The 26,597-nt window shown below is 32.3% G+C and overlaps 1 protein-coding gene across 1 annotated transcript in view; it reads left to right on the forward strand.

Annotated features, from left to right (window-relative positions):
• The first annotated feature begins 1,236 nt into the window (after positions 1–1,236).
• The window catches only part of LOC127732057 (uncharacterized), a 37,496-nt gene continuing 12,135 nt past the window's right edge, over positions 1,237–26,597 (forward strand). Inside the window, exons 1-6 of the mRNA XM_052241108.1 lie at positions 1,237–1,362; positions 7,018–7,212; positions 9,869–9,978; positions 21,105–21,192; positions 21,551–21,673; positions 22,333–22,509. Of these exons, the coding sequence (XP_052097068.1) occupies positions 1,308–1,362; positions 7,018–7,212; positions 9,869–9,978; positions 21,105–21,192; positions 21,551–21,673; positions 22,333–22,509 (748 nt within the window). The 5' untranslated portion in view covers positions 1,237–1,307. The remainder of the gene's footprint in view (positions 1,363–7,017; positions 7,213–9,868; positions 9,979–21,104; positions 21,193–21,550; positions 21,674–22,332; positions 22,510–26,597) is intronic.

Below are 26,597 nucleotides of genomic sequence, written 5' to 3' on the forward strand. Positions count from 1 at the left end.
TCTTCTATGTACTGCATCCGGCCATCATACTGCGGGTTTTTCCTTTTTAAAATATATTACAATCCAAAGTTGCAAATCTTTGAAGAACAATTTGTCTAACAGTTTTCGTGGAGTTTAAAGAGTGGTTAACTCTGATTTTATAGGATACGGTTTAGAACCGGGAAATGCACATTCAAAACTAACATTTTAGAAGATATTTTGTTCTGAACGAGCCCTAAGAATTCGAAATTGCAAATATATTTTGATCTATTCCCAAAATGACAGAAACACAATGCATAAGAACTAAGAACAGATAACGTTCTGCTGCAGTTTAAACTTATAAAGTAAATTGTAGGGTTCAACTGCTACTTTCATCTCAATATTTTTCCTAAATTTCATGCTTTGTTTAAAAAATCTAATTATGTATAACATTAAATAATATATAACATTATGTATCATTGTCATCAATGTATCTCGTAAAATTATCTTTCCAAAGCATAACTAACTGCTTTAGTTTTGAAATTGCACATACTATCTATTGATATTTTGTCTTTCGTATCATCTGTTTACTTCTCATATTAAAACACACTTATGATTACAGAAGAAAATAAATAAGCATTATGTTAAAAACCCAAAATAAGCAGTGTAAAACCCTGGAAAATGTGCCTCATCACTAATAAAGATGACCCTTTTCAATAAAAATACATTGAATAAAATATAAAAGTTTATATTCGTGAGAAATAAAAAGAAATATGCCAAAAATTAGTCCCATGCCGATATGACAACAGCGTAGCATGATTGTTTAATTCAGGTTTCAAACAAAATGATAAAGGTCGGTTGACGATACTATATTTACTGTAGGATTTCCTGATTGTTATCTTGACTTATTTTTTTTTATTGTTACAAGATACAATGAAAATGTGTTTGTAGAATACAAAACAAATGTGTCTCTCAAATTTCAACCGGAAGAAAACCTTGTCAAACAGTCGACCAAATCCTGTCTGGTTTAGAAAATTCAATTACTTATTATGGTGAACCCAATTCAATATCGATACGTTAAATATGTTTAACCAATAGTTAGTACTATATAAATCCTTGGTTTGACAAATTTAATCATGCTACATGTGTACATGTATATGTATAAATACTCTGACACATTCTTTGTATCAATGTTTTCATTTTATACGACTGCGTATTATATTTTGTTCACCTCAGCTATAAATAACTTACTTTATGTAATTGATACTTTAAATTCACATAGGTGAATATAAATGATAAATACTTCCTCATTGATGTGAAGTCATCCTTTATTGTTGTAGCGTAAAAATATGGAAAAATTTCAAATCCTTGTTTCAGTTATTTTTACTTTGTGGAAATGTGAAGGTAAGAAATATTATGTTTTAATATGACGTCCGTTCCTCAAAGCTGACGTCCAAATCTGTTAAAGATTCGCTTCCATAATATATACCATTTTCTTATTATATGTCACCCTTTGGTAAAAGAGGTGAAATATTGTTATTCCTCGATTTTTTCTTCCACATTTTTTGTCCAGAAATTTGAGTTGACTTGACAGATATTGATGAACCGCACCATATGCAAATGCTCAGCTATGGTTTTGAATGTTCAAGATGGCCTTCGCTATCAAGGAACTACAAACATATGAAAAAACTAAAGGAGTTTCAAATTAAATGAAACTGTGAGGAAATATTAATTGTCATTCGAAAATATGCTATCCATCTTTAGAACTTCACAATAGAATGAGTTTAAAGTGATTTTTTTTTAATTTTCCTTAAAGAAGTTTACTTGATAAGCTTCTCCGCATATTAAGGTTATCAACTCTTAAATTGATTGCAATAAGAATTTTAAAGATTACTGTTGTTAACATTGAAATAGGGCTTAAAGTTTAATATTGAACCATATTGGATAAAACATCAAAGTAACATTTTCTTAGATAATATAAGATCAAACCCTGTAAAATGTTATCAAATGCCATCTGTCATTGAAATTTTCAAAATGATCACCGCTGTTATGGAAACAAAAACAATATGAAAAATTTAAAATGCTCAAAAATACCCCTTAAATTGTATACATTCCACACAACAAAAAAGACACTAAGTACAGATCTGAGAGTCAATATTTATACCAGTAAAAACAATATTCAAAGATATAATTACAGTGTTGAATTGGTAACCTTTTAGAATAAGTTTATTAAAGGGATCGATAAGTTTACCCTTATCGTATCTAAATTCCTGGGATCCGCAAACATCCTGTAAAAATTAGGACGTGCTCTCCCGTAAAATCTGCTTTGTTTATATCTGTAACACTGTAAACATCAATAACAGATCGCAGCAAATTGTATGAATCTGTGTTGCAAAATTACCCAGAATAAATTCCCTCATTAAATGTATTATGCAAGAGTTTAATATCACCTAAGAACACGTGGAATTTGGTTGAAAAGTGTCGCTTTGCATTATATCTCGGAATCTTTTGTTTATTATTTTTGCTCATCTAATGTTATATATGTAATGTCAGAGGTCTATTACTATGACCTAGTAATGGTCTTTAAGTTAAATGCTTATAACACAATCTTCAATACGCATGCTCAGATTTGAATACAAAAATATTGTTCACCGGCTTCAGTATTCTAGTTTTTTTTTTTAATCGTCTTATCAAAGTAGCAAAGGACAGATTTTGTCTATTGTTATGCACTGTACATATACCTGTGCATTTATTTCACGTAAAACTAATATCCAACTGTTTATTGTCCAGTAAAATTCCTCTTAGCTCTTCGAAACTAGTTAAACATTTTAATGGAGGGGGTTAAATGAAACTGTATGCTCTTGGAACTTTCGTATAACATATTCTTATCTCTTTCCATAAAAAGTGCTATTTCATAAAGAACAGATAATATGGCACAGAAATTTTACTTGATATCAAGCATTACAGGCTGCACAGCACCATGACTTTAAAGACAGATTCCTAATTTATATGCACAGTCCATATGGTATATAGACTGAGACACCTGTCTATTGTTGAAGACATTATGTTGACCTTTATTTGTCTGTTGAATCTTTTTATTTTGTCGTTTGGTTTCTATCTCATTGACATTCATGTTACACCTCATTAAATTCCTAACCGTAGTTTTAAAACCTGATAAATTACATCATATAATCGTACACGTGTATATAGCAAATGTAAAGGAAAATACAAGTTCCACAGTTACAGAGACAATTAGCATTTACAATAAAACAATGATAGTGCAATTTTCCTAGCATATGTTCACACTAGAAAACACTTTCTCTCACTAAATAATTCAAAATTTGGTGACTGTGTTGAACGTATCTATCCCATCATACATTGGATAAAGGATACAACAGATACAGTTATGTCTGCCTCATATCTCGACTTACATCTAGAATTTGACCATGAGGGTCGGTTGAAAACAAAACTTTACGACAAAAGAGATGCTTTCAGATTCCAAATTGAACTTTCCATTTCTATGTAGCAACATTCCAGCAGCGCCTGCATACGGAGTATATATCTCCCAGTTGATACGATATTCCAGGGCTTGTATGTCCTATCATGATTTCCTCATTGATATAGAGGGTTGCTGCTCACAAGGAAGCTATTAAACCAAGAGTTCAAAGTGCTGAAGTTGAAATCATCCTTTCGTAAATTTTACGGACGCCATCACGAGTTGGTTGACCGTTATGGAATATCCGTTTCACAGATGATAGCGGATATGTTCCTAATGTCGTAACTACAATCTAGTCCCCTTTTCCCGAATGTGACCTACCGAATTAGACTTATTACCGGGTTTGTACTAACATGAGCAACACGACGGGTGCCAAATGTGGAGCAGTATCAGCAGACCCTTCCGGAGCACCTGGGTTCACCCCCAGTTTTTGGTGGGGTTCGTGTTGCTCAGTCGTCAGTTTTCTATGTGTTTTTATGTAATATTGTTTGTCTGTGGTTTTCCTTTTTTCTTTTTGAACCATGGCGTTGTCTGTTTATTTTTGACTTATGAGTTTCAATGTCCCTTTGGTATCTTTCGCCTCTCTTTTTCTGATCATCTCTAAGGGTTTGCAGCATATCCTTTTTATTGACCTTTGCAATGACAGCAGAAAATCAAAATGCACTAAGTTATATATCAAAAACAAGAAAAGATTTGTGAATGAGTCACACGGAAAAATGACACTCGCTCTCCCAATTTTATGAGATATCCGATAAGTTCAGGAGCCTCCCGCTTTCGATATCTGCATGCAAATACAACTACAATGTAATTATCTTTTGAGTTTTTGTGTCCCGTGAACTAATTCAGTGTCTAAAATCTGTGTTTATCTATCAATAAGTCATCGAACTACTGTATCACTAGCCTGTCAATACTGAGTTTGTGAGTCGAATCTTAATTGACTAGACTGTCAGTTTTCCTACCGGCAATCTGTGAAAAAATGCGTTGCATGTCAGTGAAAAACACGTGTTCTCCGTAAATTGTAAGCACGTAGTATTCCATCAGCCTGGCATTGCAACTTATTAATTGATTTGACCAATGACCCAGGTAAAACAAATTGAATATTATGTAAACAAACAATTATATTGGCGGGAACATTGATAATTAAGTAATAACTATGCTGAATTATGCATACCCGTATAAGGTCGTGTAACCGACCTGTTAAAACTATTGTTGACTTGAAAGCCTGATCATTTTGATATTTAAATTGTCTGGGCTTTTGTTGTTTTGTTTTTTTTGTTGTTTTTTTTTTGGGGGGGGAGGGGTATTTTTATGGGGGATGGGGGGTTATTTGTTTGCTTTTTAACGTCTCTATTTATTTGTTACTTTTTTTAGGGGGTTGCTAACATTATAATTTTCTTTAAAATGTACCTGTGCAAGCATCGACATCTAGATATTTTATTGTACCAATTGTAGTTATTTATTGCTTATTACAAGTTGTCCGTGTTATAAAAGTGACATGATAAAAGTACCCTAAAAATAAAACTATTAATCCTGTAAACAAGTGAGACTGACCTTGAACTAAACAATTGATATACGTTTTAGGAGGATGATTAGAATATAAATTTTCTATTAATTACAACATAACAGTATGCGTAGTATTCTTCAAATTTGTTTATATAATTTATGAAATTCAGATTATTATACATGTATAATATACTGCACTGACTATCCCCTTCTTTACATATTCTGATTTCTGTGACAAGTTGTGAAACGTGACTTAGTTTGTAAACGCTTCCAATATAAATATTTTTTTTAACTGATAAAAAAAAGAGGAAGGGACTGTTTCTTTTTATAAGCTTTTAACTTTTGTTCAAATATGTATAGGTGCACTTGCTAAATATTTGACGTAATGAAGAACAGGGGTGCTATCTAATGTCCATATGAATGATTCCTTATTCAATCCAAATTTCCAAAGGGGACTGGTTCGGTCCAAATTTTCTCAAACCAAACTTTAAGACTTTAAAATATGTATGTGCAGGTTTTTCGTCAAGGTCATGGCATTTGGAGTAAGAGTAGACTGGTTGTCATTGAGTCAAAATAATGTGTCCGGATTTAGAATGACATGTCTTCGTGTAGTCTGTTACCTTTTGGTGTAGTATTCTAAAGAGTATCAATCCGGTAAAAAGGAGGGTATATTCATATTATATTCACATGTTATTGTTAGGAACATGCATGTTACATTTGACCCTGGATGTTAAACAGTCACATTAGTCACATCAATCATTTTGGCACTCTTTTCTTTTATGTGATACGTATTGGATAGACGATGAACAAGTATGTACTATGAAATTTAGAGCGAGGGGCTTGCCCCGAGCACTTAATTTCATTGTAAAAACCTTTTCATAGACTATCCAATTTAGCGCATATTTACAACTCAAGAAATCTTTTAGTTGGTCTATTGATAGTTTATTTTGGCTGACTACTTGTATCACAGGTTTTTGTAAAACGGAGTTCATTAACTAAGTTTTATGTTTTGTAAATTTACACACCAGTATCATAGCTATTCAGAATAAAAAGATGGTACTGCTGGTGTAAGTATGTATATTTATATATAGCGGTGTCTTTCTACAATTACTTTTTTACATGCCTAGATGAAATAATACATTGACCAAAAACAGGAATATATAATTAAATAGGAACTTTTCATGTTTAAAAAAAAATCAATTTCACACTAAAACTAAAACTTGAAAAATATAGATATATGTGCCATAGAAAGTTTTGCGGCTATGCATTAAAAAGCAATTACATGTACCAATAGATCAATTTGAAAGATTATAGTTATTTTTTATCATTTCAAAGTAAAAACAAAAAGGCTTAGCTTTTTCCGAATAAAGATGTAGGTGGCACTTTCCCTTTAGACATTATCATGGTTTTTCAATTTAAGATGAAATGGATCAAGTTCCTGAAAGAAGGTTAAAAAATCATCATCAAGCTGCCTTAATTTCCATTCACAAGGTTTCATAGTACATACTTTTTTGCGACAAAGTAATTGCATGGATGATAAATTACCACAATTATATGATAGCGTTGTACTGTAATCAAGGTATTATGGACCATATTTATTTAGTTATTCTTTATTTAACTGATAGAAACTTGTAACTGTCAAAAAAGATTTTAATATCAAGATATATAAATTTCAATGTGAAAACTAATTACAAACATTTTTTTTTATAATTTGGGATATAGCATTTTGTTCCAAAATAGACAATGGTAAATTTTGTTCTTAATATCTACTTGATTGCGATAAAATGCAATCTTATACCCTTGTGGTCATTCATGCATACATGTAGTTACTTAGTACACAGAACAAGTATGTACTATGAAACTTAGATGGCAAATATAAGCAATTTGATTGGATTAGAAGTTGTAAGTATGTGATAAATTCACTTATCGTTTACTATTTTAATGACTGTGTTTTCAAGCATGTTTACCTAATGAAAAATCAAGACAGTGTTTGTTTCTTTCGTTGCAAATAGTCATCTCTTACAATTTGTAAAGAGATATTTTATATTTATATTTAACAGAGTTAACGATGTTAAATGTAACTTTTCACAACATAAAAGAATCATGGAAAGATGCTGCTAAATTCTGTCTACATAAAGGTGGAGTACTGGAAAGTAATGTCACTTTATTGAGGGAACAAGACGAATTCAAAAACGCAACCGCTTACATGTGGCTTGGCAAATACAGAACATTTACCAATTGGACATATGTTAGAGGTTTGTTTATCTATCAGTATAACCAAATGGAGATGTTCGGTAAACGTCAATGAGACAGCAACACAACAAAACACCGATTTCTATTAATACCAAAAAAGCATTAAGATATGACTTTATTTAAAGGCAACAACTGACCAGGCTCCTGACAAGGGACATGCACATGGACATTTTGAGGGGTTGAACAATTTTTTTTATAAGAACTCAACACTGTCCCTTTAAATTACGATCAGTGGACTAATAATTTCACAACTTAGTGTACTTAATGTAATGCCTACCCATGTTAAAATGAGCAAAATCATCACATGAGAGAAGTATTTCTAAATCGATCAATATGCACGAGAAATGTTTGAAACCACAGTAGAAATAAAAAATGTCCTAGTTTTAGATCTTCTTTGGTGTTCTATAATTCAAAATTCAACAGCAACTTTGAAAGATTTTTAATAGGCCAGATTACATGTTTTTCCTGTCTCCAAAGTATTATGTAAAGGACTGGCAGTAATAGGTATTGAGGGACTCATATATGTCATATTTAATCTAAGTTTATGACGAAACACCAATATACAGCATTGTTTGGTGTAAATTATGTAGACAAAATTGTTGTTCAAAGTTACGATCAATTTACAAGTAAATGCAAGAAAGCGAAAAATGCAGATGATATCTAGACAATGATGATTATGTGTTCGAACATGTCTTTTGTAAATAAAAATTGGGATCACATGTTTATGTATATGCTCCTTTGTTCTGCCGTCGGAATAGTATCATATTTGAGCGAAAATACGAGATAACCTGAAAGGGAGCCAAGAAGTTCTCCGCCGACATTTATCTTCATTGTTGACAATTCGTCTACATTATATAAACATAAGGAGATGTGCTATGATTGCAGATGAATAAATCCACAAGAATTCAAATGACATGGATGAAAGCAATAATATATAGTCAATTGTACGGTCATCAACAATGCGAAAACCCATACCGAATAGTTAGCTTCAAAAGGTCTCGACATGAAAAAATGTGTAACTATATAAGCGAGAAAATCAACGACCTGAATTATGACAAATCAACAAACGAAAAACAAATATGTCACTACTATGGAGTGATTAACTACCTTGACTACACATGAGGGTCTCGCACGGTCGGCAAATATGACAGACAGCGTTCAACAACCACTGAATTACAGGCACCCGACTGTTGACAGGGACATAAAGCATGTGGCGGGGTTAAACATGTTACTGGGTTGTAACAAGTTATTATTGTGCAAGGTGTCGTTTAATTGATAACTCTTTTAAAAGCGTTTGCCAAAAATATATGTTGTTACATTTGGTTGAAGCAAACCAACCATCTACAAACCATACATGTTTCTTCAGTCGGATCCCAAAAAAATTAGAGAAAAAAATATAAACGGCATTCTCAATGGCATTTTTTTTCCTATTTAGACGGACGTTCGATGAAATAATTGCATGTATTTAAAACCAATGTGTCAGTTAATAAATCATAGTTAGGATTTTTCAAGTGATACATTTTCGATGATAACAAATAAATTGTCTCAAATCGTTTAAGTTCAGTCCTTAGTTATGATCAACTTCGATCCAAAAGCTCGTGCTCCGTTAACGTGAATGGATATGCAAAAGTTTGGATATGACAATTTTAGTTCATTGTTAAATGGTACATTCAGTTTTGACCATTTCCGGGATGTGTTATCTTCGACCCTCTGTCACATTGTACCTGAAGATCTTCGAAAGCGCTAGTAAATGTGATAAATTGAAACCATTATTGAAGGGAGCCACATTTGTTTTATTCTGGAAAAATGCAAGATATAATTGTGTGCAAAATTGCAAATACCGTTTCGCAACGCAGATTCGCTGGAAAAAAAAGCATGCTACAGATGAGGATGAATATTCGATCAACAAAAAAATCCTCCTCCCCCTAAATAATTACTTGTATAAACAAATGTCGAGTTTACGAATGAGTTACGCTATTTAACCCGAGGTCAATCAGCGTACATTACGCTAAAACTGCGTCAATGAACAATCGCCTCTTACTGTGACATAATTACATAAACATTGTGACATTGGAACTGTACGGGGAAACGCACGAATTTGAAATTCGTCTATTCATAATTATCTATTTAAAGTGCCTTTCATACTAACGCTCGCTGTATTATCGGACTACATGACCGAGAACTATTATCCAAACCTTGTCCTGGAGATACTCGTTTATATTCCATCAGATTATGTACACGTTCCTTACATTTGTTAAGTGAAACTTTCTAGGCAACCGTATAGCCGTGCGTGTCAGCAATATTTCTTTATTTCTTAGGTACAATGTGTCCAATGAGTAATATAGTATTAATGTTTTTGTATTCAAATCAGGAAAAAGATTGGTCTACATACACGTAGTACTATAGTGGTAGTCCGGATCCAAAATTTTTTTCTTCATTTGCAACCATTATGATATTTATTTAATAAGTTTCATTTTAAATTTAATTTTCAATTTTGTTAAGCTCAAGCCTTAAGTTAGAATCACAATATATGTTTTTTCTGCAAATGGAATGCCTAATTTCTTTTTTCTCTCTTTTTGGTTTTTTTTTTTTTTTCCTTTTTATCGAAAGACGATATTAAATCTGATATCTTTATGCTATGGTATTTTTTTCTTGCAGGGTGTTTTTTAATTAATGGAAACTTCCAACACTTTGAAATTGAACTTTCTAACACTGCGGAGCTGCAATGCCAAATGTTATGTGATAAATACAAATTTTATAGTATCAAGGTAACGTATAATTTGTTCATACTCTCAGTAAAATATATTGATTTACTTTGCTGTCGTAGCGATATTACATTGCGTCAATATGATTGAACCAGACTCTAGCTAGCGACCAATTCCTAGCTAGAGACCACTAAAGATCACAATGAGAATCATCTAGTTAAAGAATCATTTGGTGGTTAGTGTGAAAACCAAACAATTACAGTATCAAACAACTTTCTGTTAAAAAGAAATTCTAGCTACCAAAGCGGTATATACTGTTTCTTAACGTTCAAATGACCAGAGATGTCAGCATTTGAAATAAAAGAGGGACTCAACAACACCAATGATGTCTGCAGCTGAATGCACTGACTAGCTTGCTTGCTAAATCCAGAATATTGATATAAATCGGTAAAGAAATATATAGTAAAATAAAACAAGCCAGCAATTCGAAAATAGTCAAAACATCTTAATAAAGCCTTCGTCAGATGTATGATGAAATTCTGTTCATAAAAAAATAAGGAGATGTGGTATGATTGCCACTGACACAACCATCCATGTATCAAATTCTGTTTATGTCTATTATAACGAAAATCTTTGTTAACGAACCATTTTTATTCTGCTGCATTCAAACACATTCTATATATGATCATACATGTATTTATATAAATGAAAGCGCGCCCTCTCCGAAGACAGACACCATCGGAAAAGGGACACGTTTGGAAAATAACCGTATGTTGACGTCTTCTTTACGTTTTCTGTGTTTTCCAAAGTTTAAACCGAGATTGTTAACTTGTATCAATTATAACAAATAATATAAAAGACGGAGTGTCTATCCACTACGCACATAATGGCTATATAATAGTATGGAACGCCACATCTGTCTTATGTGGTGATCTGATATTATTTTATGTTGTTTTAATATTACTTGATGATATTTTGTCTTTACATAATGATGTTTTGATTTTACGTGATATGGTTTCGTATTGACTTGATATGATTTTTTAATTACTTAAGGTGGCTAGGGCGTCTTAAATAAAATTGATAGAATTTTTTGATAATTTGTCAAAATGAAGTTTTTATCATGCTTTTTTCAAAAATATAATAAAAAGTATGGGTCACCGAACTTTTTTTCACGCTAGAGGTTGTGCAAAATTGTCAGATTTTGTAAAGAATATGCATGGAAAATCAAATTTTGTGTGATAAGAAGAAAACTACTTGATAGAACTTTAAGATAAAATGTGAGAAGATAGCTCTTATAAAATGCTTTCAGATAAGAAAAAGAAAAAATGGGGTCACCGAACTTGTTTTCTTGCTACAGATTAAAATAGGTAAATTCACAACACTTTCTATTATAAAAATTACTTTATCTGAGTTATCTCCCCTTATTTGGCAAAGTTTTAAAAAAATTAATCAAACACAAATAAGGTGTTTTTTTAAGAAATCACAGCCGTAATTATGATAAAACCTACAATTTTCTATATTTACACCAAAAGTCTTACACATAAATTACATACTATTCTCAACATTTGCACATTTCATCAAAGATCTAGACCAATGTTATCTGCTCTTTCAAAATCCAAAATGGAGGAAGACTCCCGAGCCACCTTAATATGGTTTTGTCATAACTCGATGTGATTTCATCATTATTTAATGTGGTTGTGTCTTTAGGCAATGTGGTTTTAATATTACTTGATGTGTATGTGGCTTAACGTTATGTATTTGTTTCATTATATGATGTGGTTTTGTTATTTCGTAATGATGATTTGCCAATTCTTCATATGGCTTTAACATTACATAATGACTAGAAAAAAAAACCCGCGCGAACGCAGGTTGAATACTACTTGAAATGTTTATGGTGATACACAGCTTGGGTTCGTGTTTCTCAAACTGTTTTTATGCACTGGTGCATTATGTTGACAGTTTTGATTAGTTTGTCAGTTCTTCTTCAATAGGAGTTTGAATGTCCAATTAGTAGCTTCTATCTCGGTGTTACACAGGTGCTCCTAGAACGGAGGAAATAACTCAGAGAAGAAGAAGACAACCTAGAACACCGATGATTTAAACATTTCTTAGTGGTGCTAGTTTGTAGTATTTCTTTTTTTTTTCGAAAGGTGCGAGTCAAGTTTTGTCTCTGTGTGATACGGGTGCTCCAAGAACGGAGGAAATAACTAATAGAAGACAATTAAGAACTCTCTGATGATTTAAAACATTTCTTCAGTGGTGCGAGTTTGTAGTATATTTTTTTTTGAGTGGTGCGAGTTCTGTGTGACACGGGTGCTCCGAGAAAGGATGAATTTACTAAGAGAAGAAGAAAACAATCTAATGATAAAACACATTTCTTCGAGTTGCTAAAAAAAAAACCCGCGGGAGCACGGCTTGAAGACTACTTGAAATGTTTATGGTGATAGACAGCTTGGGTTCGTGTTTCTCAAACTGTTTTTTGTGCACTGATGCATTATGTTGACAGTTTTGATTAGTTTGTAAGTTCTTCTTCCATAGGAGTTTGAATGACCAATTAGTAGCTTCTGTCTCGGTGTTACACAGGTGCTCCTAGAACGGAGGAAATAACTCAGAGAAGAAGAGGACAACCTACAACACTGGTGATTTAAAACATTTCTTCAGTGGTGCGAGTTTGTAGTATTTTTTTTTTTCGAGTGGTGCGAGTTCTGTGTGACACGGGTGCTCCGAGAAATGATGAATTTACTAAGAGAAGAAGAAAACAATCTAATGATAAAACACATTTCTTCGAGTTGCTTAAAAAAACCCGCGCTAGCACGGCTTAAAGACTACTTGAAATGTTTACGGTGATACACAGCTTGGGTTCGTGTTTCTCAAACTGTTTTTATGCACTGATGCATTATGTTGATAGTTTTGATTAGTTTGAAAGTTCTTCTTCCATAGGAGTTTGAATGTCCAATTAGTACCTTCTGTTCCGGTGTTACACAGGTGCTCCTAGAACGGAGGAAATAACTCAGAGAAGAAGAGGACAACCTAGAACACTGATGATTAAAACATGTCTCAGTGGTGCTAGTTTGCAGTATTTCTTTCATTTTTTTTTTTCGAAAGGTGCGAGTCAAGTTCTGTCTCTGTGATACGGGTGCTCAGATAACGGAGGAAATAACTAAGAGAAGACAATCTAGAACTCTCTGATGATTTAAAACATTTCTTCAGTGGTGCGAGTTTGTAGTATTTTTTTTTTTTTTCGAGTGGTGCGAGTTCTGTCTCTGTGTGACACGGGTGCTCCGAGAAAGGAGGAATTTACGAAGAGAAGAAGAAAACAATCTAATGATTAAACACATTTTTTCGAGTTTGTTATATTTCTTTTTTTTTTTTTTTTGAATGGTGCGAGTTTGATTAAATGCAAGTTGTAATAATTAGTTAAAGTGTTGGAGTTGGGCGAATTGGCGGTGGGCCGAGTTGTCATAAATTCATGACAAATTGAATACAAAGCCATTTCCGCCTGCTTACAAAACGTAGACGGTAAGGAACCAGCTACAGAACTTTATTTGGGGTTTAATTAATTAAGCTACGCTAATTAAAGCAATTACTATATGAAGTTATAAAGTACATTACATACACTAACTATTTATTATTATATAATACTTCAGACGATCGTGGGCTCGGAGACAAACCGGCTAAAAAATTTTGGTCTCCAAATTTAATAGTATAGATTGTTCAAAATTTGACGATTTTACACAACACGATGTGTTTGTTTCTGTATTTGATGTGGTCCTGTCATTCTTTGATGTGGTTATCACATTACTTGATGAGGTAAAGCCACGTGACCATTTTGGAAAGAAATAGTTCTATTTTTAGACCAATTTCCATATGTCGTTTGTTTAATGTGCTTCGGATGAGTGTCGCTATCCATTGAGTTAAAGTTCAAATTAAAGTTCGAGTTGTTGTTCAGAATTATTTGGTATGTAAAAGTGGAACGGCAGACAAAAATAAGAAAAAAAGTACAAAAAAATATCAATATTTCGGACATAAGGGGGATATCCCCAAACCACTTGGTCCTGCCGTTTTTTTCCCTTATTTCGCAAATGAAAGCAGTATTACAATAAATTCGTGAAGAATTCCACGGAACCCTGTGTCTCGCCTGAGATTGCTGCTGTCATTGTAAAAGTGTAATGTTGACTGTAAAACGTCCATTTATCGGTAGAAAACAACATTCAAAAAATTGTTTTTCTGTATATGCTCTATCTCGATATAGAAGATTAACTCCTATACAAGTTTTATAACAATTCATGGAGGTTTACAATTTTATCATGACAAAATAGTTTAATTTTGATATATTTAATGCAAATAAAACTGATATAAAAATAAAAAGATGTGGTTTGATTGCCAATGAGACAACTCTCCACCACATACCAAATGACGTACATGTAGCAGTTAATAACTATATGTCACTGTATGGTCTTCAACAATGAGCAAAATCCATACCGCATAGTAAGCTATAACAGGTCCAGAAATGACAAATGTAAAAACAATTCAAACGAGTAACCTAACGATCTAAATGATGAAGACGCCGACGACGGAATATAGGTTTTTTGTGTCTCACTTCAGCGACATTAATATCGCAGGCTGGACACACATCAAATGACTTGTACTTTATTGTCAACAAATGAGACACTTTCAATCAACTCACACTAAAGTTACAGGTAAATGGGGGGATCGGACTAAGCGACAAAGCATCAATTCTATAAAATAAGAATTATCCGATTCTTTTTAGCGTGTATTATGTAATAGAATAAGTCCAAATAACTGTCCATTCCTGGGAAATAATGGAGCGGAGGCCCGTAGGGCCAATGCCCATTATTCCCAGGAATGGACAGTTATTTGGACTTTCGCTAACTTGAAATACACTTTAAATATTAAAAACGAATCTTCAGATTATAACATTTCATAGAACTTTATTTAAATTTTGTTATGGTTTTCTTTTCATTTTCTCCGTGTTGTACCAAATAATCCGCAGGCTAAATTTAAGATCAAGCTGACCATCTACTCACTTAACGAAGTATTTATGAACAGTAGAATGATTACTATAAAAAGATCTTGAATAAAGTTCTTCAGATTTTATTTTATGTTTAAAGTCATTGGATACGCATGTCTTTCTTGTAATGGGATTGAAAGGATATTTATTTGTGTCTTTAAGTGGTATTTCGGGATAGTAAAAAATATAGTGTTTATGCATATATGTTAAAGGATTATGTTTTTTCGTTGTTTGATAAATATTGGATGTAGAATCGTCTGAGAAAAGTGTGAAATGGTACAACTAGAATGAATTTCCAGGTATGTAACACTCTAGTATAGGTTATTAAACTAATAACGGTGTGCTCGATTTTAAGTCATATCGATTATTTAAACATTTATTTCAAGATTAACGCCGTTTATTTTTTTTTAAATAGCAATACAAGCAAACTGAAAGTATGTTTCGTTCTTCCCTATTATCAGAAAGGAAGCAAAAAAGTTTTAGAAACACAAATCCGCATGATTAAAAGCATTTCTGGATTCCGTTTTGTATGTATTTAAAAAGGACAATTACCTTTCAATTTATTTAAACATCTATTTCAAGATTAACGCCGTTTATTTGCACTGCCGATATAACTGTTATATTTGCCTCTGGACATATAACAACAGTGAATGAATTCGATTATGTTACGCGTTTCTGTTGAAAATTAAATAAAAGCCCTACCCAATATTTAACACAAGCCTTATTCAAATGTCATCCATACCCCTCACATTTTATTCATTAGTACTATATTTAAATTATAACAACGAACAATCACACATAAAATACCGAATACGCCATTTTGACCATTTCGGTTTCTTGGACTATTTATTCTATTAAACCACAATATTATTGAAGAAACTATCCGAGTAATTTTTGTGTTTTTAATTTATATATATATATATTAAAATGCAACAAACGATTTTTGCTGTACAAAATCAAAATATTTCAAAAAAATGATGTCTTAAACGGTAAAATTAAAATCAAATCTTTAAGTGAAATATATTTTTCTCTTACTTTCATTATTGAATAATGTGAATGTGTTCACTATTACAATAGAATTCACTGACTCACACACAGTTAAACACATTTGATATATTTGTAGATGCACAGAAGAGGAATGGCACTCAATGGAAAATATTCGTTTTTACCCACTTGGATACTATCCGTGACAAATATTCAGCCAAGATTTGCATCGGAAAAAAAATTGTGGATTATATTGTTAAATGTTAGTGAATACGATACTTTATTTTACACGATGGAATTACGACTCGCAAATAAAAGCTGTTTGTAAATAATGAGATATCTAGTGTTCATTGTATTACTACGATCCCAATTTTAAAAAATCCAGTATCAGTCGTTTTAGTAAGATGCATCTTTATTCAATATCGCGTTACGTCCTTTAGAATTATTCCCATGGGTGAACTCTTTTTAAGACAGTGCCCATGGAAATATCAAAAGGGCAAAACGTCCGAATGAATGAAGACGAACAATAGAAAATAACTCTCCATTCCTGAAAAATAATGGAGAGTTTGAACAAAAGATTTACGTCACAGGTGTATTTTAACATTTGAACATATACGAATATCAATCTTTTAATATATATTCTTATAAATTCCATTCTCTGATATACCTCGCACTAAATTGAAAAAAAACTAAACTTTTTTGAATATCTGTTTCGCAGGTGACGACGGATATGTTCAAGTTGTCGTAACCACAATCCCGTCCTCTTTTCCTCGTATGTGACATCCCGAATTAGACCAAATCACTTGGTTTGTACTTTCACGAATAACACGACGGGTGCCAAACGTTGAGCAGGATCTGATTACTCTACCGGAGCACCCGAGATCACCCCAGGATTTTGATGGATTTATATTGCCCAGTCATATATAGAGTTAAGCCAATTGCATCTGATTTTTACAGTTTATTTTTGTGTTGTGCTGTTACACAATCACCTATGGTAGGGTAAGGATTAAGCGCTCACAGACATGTTTTACTCCGTCATGTGCACATTCTTTATGTGCCTGTCCCAAGTCAGGAGCCTGTAATTCAATGGTTGTCGTTGTTTCATGTGTGTCATATTTGTTTTTCGTAAGTTGTTTAGTTATTAGTTACGGGTGCCTATAATTACTTACATCCACTGCATTAAAACTCTGGTGGATAGTTGTCTTATTGGCAATCACACCACATCTAACTTTATTTCGATTTCTATGTGGTGTTTTGTAAACTGTAACATTGTTTATCTTTTGTACGCATACCCCTTAACCCTTTTTTCGAAAGCCCGAGCAAAAGCCCTTGATCCGCGATAGAAAATTTAAATACGAACTCATATTAGATAACTCCAATTTCAACTCGAAAACTTAATCTAAATGAGACTCAAATTCGAAGTCTAACTCGAACTCTACCTCAAAAGGTAACTCAAACTCGAAGTTCAACTCGAAACTCAATGCTTACTCGAACTTTAATTCTAATTATGACTTGAATTCTACTCGAAATCGAAAATTACTCAAAGTTTAAAAAAAAACTGACTCGAAGTTTAATTCGAACAGTAATCCGATTTTTAATTTGAACTCTAACTCGATGGATTGCCACACACATCCGAAGCAAATAAAACATGGAAATCAGTTTTAAAAAAAGAACTAATTTTTCCCAAATAGTCACGTGGTTTTACCTCATCAAGTAATGTAATAACCACATCAAAGAATGACAGAACCACATCAAATACTGGAACGACACATCATGTAGTGTAAAATCGTCAAATTTTGAAACATCATTATGTAATTTTAAAGCCATATAAGGAATTGGCAAATCATCATTACGAAAAAACAAAACCACATCATGTAATGAAACAACTACATTACGTTAAGCCACATACACATCAAGTAATGTTAAAACTACATTGACTAATAGCACAACCACATCAAATAATGATGAAACCACATCGAGTAATGACAAAACCATATCAAGTTCATACGAAACCATATCATGTAATATTGAAATATCATTAAGCATGTTAAGTAATGACTATTCTATATTGAGTAATATCAAAAAATCATTATGTAATGTCGAATCCATATTATGTAAAGACAAAATATCATCAAGTAATAATGATACAACATAACGTAATATCAGAGTACAAGTACCACATAAGACAGCTGTGGCGTTCCATATAATAGCATATGGCGGTTTAGAAATGGGAATAAAAAGTAAACAAATTAAATCTTAAAAAAGCACGAATATTTGTCCATGATGATTCGCTCGCGAATTCATTTTCCATATTCAGCGAAATATGAATTTTGTGTCATATTATAATGAACATTTGTATTAAGTTTCATTGATCTGACTACAACTTCATCTTAAACTACCTTCACTAATAACATAAATCTAATCCAGTGCGAACGGATGGACGAAAGGATGCACGGACGGACGAACGAACGAACAAATTTTTTTATGCTTCGCATACGACACTGAAGCGCATGATATTCTCTGGTCTCTTTAATCCCTTCCTTTATCCGTCCGTCCGTTTGTACAGGTTTATATTTACGTTATTGGTGAAGGTAGTTGGAAAATGAGTGTGTGAGCAATTTATCATGGACAAATATTCTTGTTTTTTATTATTTTCTTTTTGTTAATTTAATTTGTTTACTTTTTATTCTCATTTCTGAACCGCCATATGCTTTTATATATCCACTATATGCTAAGGGGATAGACAATCCGTCTTTTATATTATTTGAAATAATTGATACAAGTTTACAATCTCGGTAAACACAGAAAACGTAAAGAAGATGTCAAAATACGATTATTTTCCAAACTTGTCCCTTTCTCGATCATGTTAGTCCGCGGAGAGGGCGCGCTTTTATTAAAATAAATACATATATGATCATATATAGTTTCTGTTTGAATGCAGCGGAATGAAAAAAAATTTCTTTAACAAAGATTGTCGTAATAATAGACATAAACAGAATTTCATCATACAACTGACGCAGGCTTTATTAATATGTTTTTACTATTTTCGAATTGTTGGCTCGTTTTTTATTATGGTAACTATATATTTCATCACTAATAGATGCATTTAGCAAGCAAGCTATTCGGTTCATTCAGCTACAGAGGCAATTGGTGTTGTAGTGTCCCCCCTTTACTTCAAATAATGACATCTCTGCTCATTTGAACGTTAAAAAACAATAAATACCGTATTGGTAGATATATTTTCTTTTTAACAGAACGTTGTTTCATATTGTGATTTTGTGGTTTTTACACATACCGCATTCTGATTTTTTGGCAAGTTGATTCTCAATGTGTTCGTAGGTGGTCGCTAGAACTGGTTGCTAGCTTGACTGGTCGCTAGCCTGAGTCTAGTTGTTAAAACATAATACAAAGGTATCTACGTGTTCCACACTTGTCTAATTACTATATATATAATTTAGTCCAATCTTTTAAAACGCTTATTAACCCGGAACTGACTACAAATTAGAACAGAACCAACATTTTTTTATGTTTCTTAAATATGTTATTAAAAAACATTCAGCATATGTTCCATAAGATTTTGAAGTTTTGATTCGCAGACAAGATACAATCACGCGACGTTTCAAAATTACATTTACCCCAAAAAAGATGCAAAATCTACATGTATTACTTCAAGTTCTCTCCATGACAACGATGCAACAATGCACAGAAAAACAAACGAAAAGTAAAGATTGATTCAACCCATAATTTTACGGTTATAGCATAAAATCTTATCTTAAAAAATGAATGTTTCTTTTTTTGTAATTTTAAGGGTTGTAAAAGCGTTGATCGTGCGTAAATTTCAAAATGAAGCTCTTCCTTGCTTCATATGAAATGTGCTCCGGTCTACGCTTAGTCGCTAAAATAAAAGAACTTAAAGAAGCATTTAATTTTTCTAATTAACTTTGCAAGGTGTGTTTTGTTTCTTTTGGTAGTTGATTACTCCTAAGGTAGAACGGGTGTCTTCTGCCATATTGGATTGTAAAAAAGCAAAAAAAGAGTTGGTCTAGGTCTTTTTACTCTCTTGTTGTCGCTAGTTTAAAGTTGTTGCATTTCCTTAGCCAGGGAAAAAAAAGTAGCATTACACAATGCCAGTCTATGACGTCATACGATATATGATATCAAGCAATGATGACGTTATATATTGGTGGCAATTACAATGTAAATGCTTTCATGGATTAAAAATATGGACATATGTGAACCTCCGGCAGAAACATTTTACGCAGGAATGCAATTAATTTGTAAGACTTTTCATCAGAAGGAAAATATGTGTTTTATGTTATTATCACGATTTTTTCTACAAAAACAGAATATTTAGTCATATATCGGGAGATCATAACTCAGATTATCCATTTTATAAAGGAATTTGTAATACTGTACCTATTTTATTTTGTTATTATAAAACGAGTTACGTGATCCCAATTTTTATTCTTATTTGGTTTTATAGCATATTAAAAGTCAGCGCTATCGTCTCATAACATAATTTATTTAAAAACTCTATCCTTTAGTTTTCTTTATATTCATACAAATGAGTTTTTTTTAATTATAATCTACACACAATTTGACAATTTTGCACAATCTGTATCTAAAGAAAAGCTCCATGAACCATACTTCTTATTATATTTTTGTTAATAGCATGATAAAAACTACATTTTTGCAAAGTATTAAAACGTTCTATCGTTTTCAATTTAGACTTCAATCTACCTTAAGAGTACTACTTTTTTTTATGTCGTCCGATCTTTCCATACATTATTTAAGAGTATAGCACAATTTATCAAATTTCTTTGTTCGTTATTGTCTTTAATTTGTAAATCTCCCCTCATCAGGGCATTTGAATGCACAAATAGTGAGATAGTGTTTTATATAGCTATCAAAGAATAGTATTTCGCTCATAGCGATACTAGGAATCGCCTAGAACTTCCAGCATTTGTTCCTTGTTGGAGACCTCTCTGTGAAGTTAAAATGGGCAGAAAAACACTTTCTTTGCTTTTGGTTGTCAAGTGTACGTTTAATCTCTTTTCTATCATTTTATGTAGGTTGTCTGATTTCTTCGACTTATGGATGTTGATTGTCCACTTGGTATTTTCTCCTCTTGTTATGTATTAACATATAACAAGTTGAATTTGGTCTTTTAAAGGGAGCAGATTGTTATTGTATTGAGGATATAGATTCATTCGCTAGAAGCGCCAACTGTAATTGTGTCGGCTGCTACAAAGTTTGGGAACGTGAGTACATGAAAATTCCACTGGTTCATTGATTGCTTTACTTTTTCACTGAATTTGTATCAATGCATATGTTCCATTCGAAGTAAATACGAACAGTCATTTGTATTTTGTTTCCACAAATTTATAAACGATCGAAGTATTTTTAGCTGAAACATCAATCCAATAAAACACAATATATTCGTAGCAGCTCATGTAACTTTTTTGGAAGAGTTGATAACTATTTTTGACATTTACTAAGGTAATCCACAAGATTTTTAATTGAAACTGAAATAGAAATTAACGTTAACGCGATCACGATGTACTGATAATAGTTGAAATAAATTAATTAGGAATAATTTCTTAATATTTCTTCTTACAGATCGACTTCCCGACTTTGGTACTGCAAAAAAGAACGAAAAATGCATCGCCGCAATTCAATGTGTCAGCAATAAACTCAAACGTAGATATGTAAAGTGCGATACAAAATATGATGTTACCTGTGGTATTAGACATTTCTGAAATTTTAATTCTTTAACGAAACTGAAGTACAACGACTCTCTCTGTTACTAAAACAATATATGTTAATGTTAAAAGTAATAAAATATTGCATATCATGCTTTTTGTCAAACTAGAAGTTCTGTAATAAGAAATAATTTACAAATTTTATGATGCAACAGATTTCTTACATGTGCATATCTGGTGTCTTTTAAGTTCGGTGTGAAATTAACACATTCTCTGATTCTTTGGAAATGAAATATACTTGTTCGATGTCCATTAAGGTGTTCCACTGATTAATAATGAATAAGGGAAGGGTGGGTGGGTGCTATCAAACTACTGCACCCCACCTGAACGATAGTAATCTTATCATACGATGTCGTTTGATATATTCCAGAATTTTCTTCTTTTAAAGAATTTTTTGTTGATGGCAAACTCTGATGGCCACTTAAAAATGTGTATAACAACTATTATCAACTAAGGGCGATTTAGCGGTGGTATATTCTTGGAAATCATATGGTGAACTGTAGAGGCCTTCTGATTGTTCTATACATATTGTTGCTTTACTTTATAATTGACGTGTACTCACATCTTCTCTTGATCAAACTAATTCAAATGCATTTTCACTTTTGTTTATTAAGTTGATATATCATGTAAATGTTACAGATAATGATGCAGAACTTGGATATACATATGATAACTACCAGGCGGTAGCAGAGGAATGTGAAGGACAAGGCTCTTTTATAAAATGGTATTCGGACAATGTGTGTGCTATACAAGGATTTTCTGAACATTGGACAAGTGGAACACGACAAAATAAAATTTTTCTTCTTAGAAAAGCATGTAAGAAATTTATATCACATTTATATAGATATATACATCTGCACATAGTATAACACTTTAACATTTTTTTTTCAAGCTTTGTAAACAGGAAATATGCGATGCTCGTGCAGTTTATCAATTTATCACCTGTTTCGTAAAGAGTACAACTTAATTTTATATTTTCCGACAATGAACGAATATAATTGTTTTTTTATCCTGTGTTTAACTTAGACGGTTTAGAGTTTAGTTTTTAATTTCAAACAGTTGTCTTTGGTTTTTATAGAAATCGATACTGCTTAAACGAGTAAATCGAAGAGGACTCAAAAATTAACTTCGTACTTTATTTGGCCTTTTTAACTTTTTTTTATTCGAGCGTCACTGATGAGTCTTTTGTAGACGAAACGCGCGTCTGGCGCAAATACAAAATCTCAATCATGGTATCTATGATGAGTTTATTTATAACCACTGGGTCTATGCCACTGCTGGTAGAGTTTTTATTCCCCGAGGGTATCACAAGCCCAGTAGTCAGCACTTCTGTGTTGACATGAATTATCATTGATATGGTCATTATTATAAATTAACTGTTTATAAAACTTTGAACTTTTGAAATACTAGAGGCTTTTCTACCTCAGGAATAGATTACCTTAGCTGTATTTGACGAAACTTTTAGGAATTGTTGGCCCTCAATGCTCTTCAACTTCGTACTTTATTTGGCCATTTTAACTTTTTTTTTTATTCGAGCGTCACTGATGAGTCTTTTGTAGACGAAACGCGCGTCTGGCGCAAACACAAAATTTCAATCCTGGTATCTACGATGAGTTTATTAACTGTGACATACATTTTTTACCCACTGTAATTTTTGCATTACGTTCGCTCAACATTGAAGTAGGATACCATATGATTTTACTTGAACAACTTTACAATGAAGTATAAACTCATTTGTAGACGTGTTTTTCATACAATAATTGGCCTAAAGTATGATAAATTGAAAAACATTGTATGAATGAATTTTAGTTTTACATGTAAAATTTATTTAAACTAAAGCCATATGAAACTTCGAAATAAAAAAAAAGTTGAATATGTTTTATATACTTGAATGGCTAAGGTGTACTATAAAACAGTTATTTGGGAGCCTGCTACAATTTTCTAAATGCTTGCTCCTTTTTTTTCTGACTATAATACTAGCATGCATTTTAAAAATAAATGATGCGAATCTTCATGATACACGCTGCAGCAGCAAAATGGATCAGAAATAGTAGTAACTCTATAAAGATCATAATTTAAGAAAGACGCAGAGCATCGAAGTTGGGTAAGAATAATATTGAGTTTGCAAACTCATATTTTTATTCTTATTTTAATATGAGTCGGAATTCCTTTAAACAGTTGTAAAAAAGAAGATCAAAGAAGTTAGGTCACTTAATTTCAAATACAGGTTATTGATGATGTTCTATCCATTAACAATCCAATCTTTTCTGGTTAGATCTAATTAACATATCCTCCTGGACTAGAGATTACGGAAACCACCGACACTGCTTCCTCCACCATTGCGTAGTAGATAAAGAGTCATACATTGGAACGTTGGTTGAATTAAATTATTCTAATATTCTGGTATTAATTTTTCTTCTCTCTCTTCATCCAGCCGACATCTCCCACCCAAAGTTCCTTGTAAATTATCATGTTCCTCTGTTATTTAAGCAGCTTGAAGCTGTAATTGCTCCAGCTTATTGATATCACCAAACCACATACTATTCCAAACTTCATTGTCATATTCCAATAAAGGTCCTATAAAACTAAATTTTTTTTCTACTGAGTCTATATTTCACTTTCCTAAGCATTTTCTACATTTGAAAATGCCTGTACCAAGTCAGGAATATGACAGTTGTTGTCCATTCGTTTGATGTGTTTTGTCATTTGATTTTGCCATGTGATTAGGGTCTTTCCGATTGAATTTTCCTCGGAATTCAGTATTTGTGTGATTTTACTTTTTTGTTTTATATATGTTTAGACACACTTAAAATAATATCATCAATATGGACATTCCATTTAGCATCATTGCTAAATGTAACCCCTAAGTGTGTATGAATATTAGTTACTGGTATGGTGATTTTTCCATTAAATGTAAAATTCTTTTCTGGAATGTCAACATTCGAAAATATCATAATTTCTGTTTTATCAGGATTAAAAGACATTAACCACTTTTTCGATCATTCGTTCAGCCCATCCTGGTGGTGATTTATAATAGATTTTCTCTAATTCATTTGCAATTTAACCGAGGCTTGGAATTTAAGATTCAATAAAATAACTATCTCGATAGGATAAATCCCATAATCCACTGGTACCAATGGTGTCATCCTGGTTTGCCTACATTTAATTGCAGGTCTATAAAAACATAGGGTGTTTAGTTGTTTTAACAATTATAGTTGATTTCTGAATTATAGTCATATTTTTTACCTTTATTTTACTGTAAATTTTATAAAAGATAATTAATTATACTATCAAATCAAAGAAAATGTGAAAAAATATTTTAAAAATATTTAAAAATAATATTCAAAAGTGTTTATCATTTTTGAAAAATTATCGACACAGTTGTTAAATTGTTAGTACATTCTGGGGGAAAATGTAAAAAGTAAAATAATGAAACATTTCAAATTTATTTTTATTTTTTCACCTCATTAATTTTTTTAAATTTTAATAAATACTTTGTTCTGAAATTTAATATAAAAAAACAATAAATTCTAAAAAATTAAATATAAATGCAACTGTTCAGTAGCCAAGCTTTACAAATGACATAATTTGAACAGTAATCTGTATCCAAGCCAGCACTTTCTTCTTTTAATTTATACAAAGTTCTTTGTTCCCACTAGTGTATGTTCTACCACCAGGAAAAGACGAGATCATCTACTCACGCTTCTTCAGCCATATACGTTACATCGCTCAAATTTATCAGTTATAACTTCAACCAGAAACAGAATTTATCGATTACGAGACAGAAACCCAACAACGCAAAAGGGACAGTGTTCCCAGGGGTAATCATGAAAGGCTGCTTCTTCATTTTTACCCAGTGTATTTGGCGAAATGCATAGACATGGGGACTACAGTCATTCTATAAAGAAAATAAAGACATCACTCGACTTATACAACAAGCCGCAGTATTAGCTCTCGTTCCACCCCACCTTGTTGAGGATGTTTGGCTTACATTTTTAGACATGAGGAAAGCTGACAACATACCCGCTACAACAGCATTTACTGATTATATAACAGAGTCTTGGGTTGAAGGATATCGCATTTTATGAAACCACTACTTAACCGAAGGACCCGCAACCTCCTGGAAGGTTCGCACAACAAAGTAAAGAAGAGACTCCACCATGCCCACCCCAACATCTAGGAGATCATCGAGTTACTTAAGAAAACTCAGTAACAGAATGTACCATTATCCAGTATGCAGCAGGAGGAGCCTGCCCGGCAAAAAGACGACGATGCAAAGTTATAGACACCATCCAGCAACTACTGAAAGACAGATACTAACACGGACTCATCAACGTGATAGATTTCTCTGTCGCAGCATCCCTTCTCCTTCATTTGAACTGAATTACTTTGTGAAATATTGTCATTTGTGACTTAGTGACTTTGTAAATAAAATGTTTTGTGACTTTGTTAATATATAAATGTTTTGTTTCTTTTAAAATATATAATGTTGTATTTTTCATAATAATACAGATAGTGACACATATTACTTATTTTTACCTTAGTGCTTTTAATTAGTGCTTTTATTTTATTTTCTTATGCAATGCAAGTATAAATTTGATTCATAAGTTAAAACAATTATGTTTGCAATTAAAAACACTTAATCATATATTGGTGTATTTATATCATGATCATTTAGAAACTGGTGAATTATTAAATCACTTTTATAATTGAATGCCATTGTTTTATCATTAGTCATGTTAGTTGTCTGTTAAATGGGTCGATTGAATTGATATTTAATTATTGTGAAAAAAATGTTTGATTTATATATCATTTATCTATACAAATAAAAGTGGAACTACAAAATGAAAAATACCTGAATATATAGAAAACACAGATAAACTATATACCTATAAAGTTTAAAC

The sequence above is a fragment of the Mytilus californianus genome, unplaced genomic scaffold, assembly GCF_021869535.1.
Source record: "Mytilus californianus isolate M0D057914Y unplaced genomic scaffold, xbMytCali1.0.p SCAF_22, whole genome shotgun sequence".
In the NCBI taxonomy this organism is placed as follows: Eukaryota; Metazoa; Mollusca; class Bivalvia; order Mytilida; family Mytilidae; genus Mytilus; species Mytilus californianus.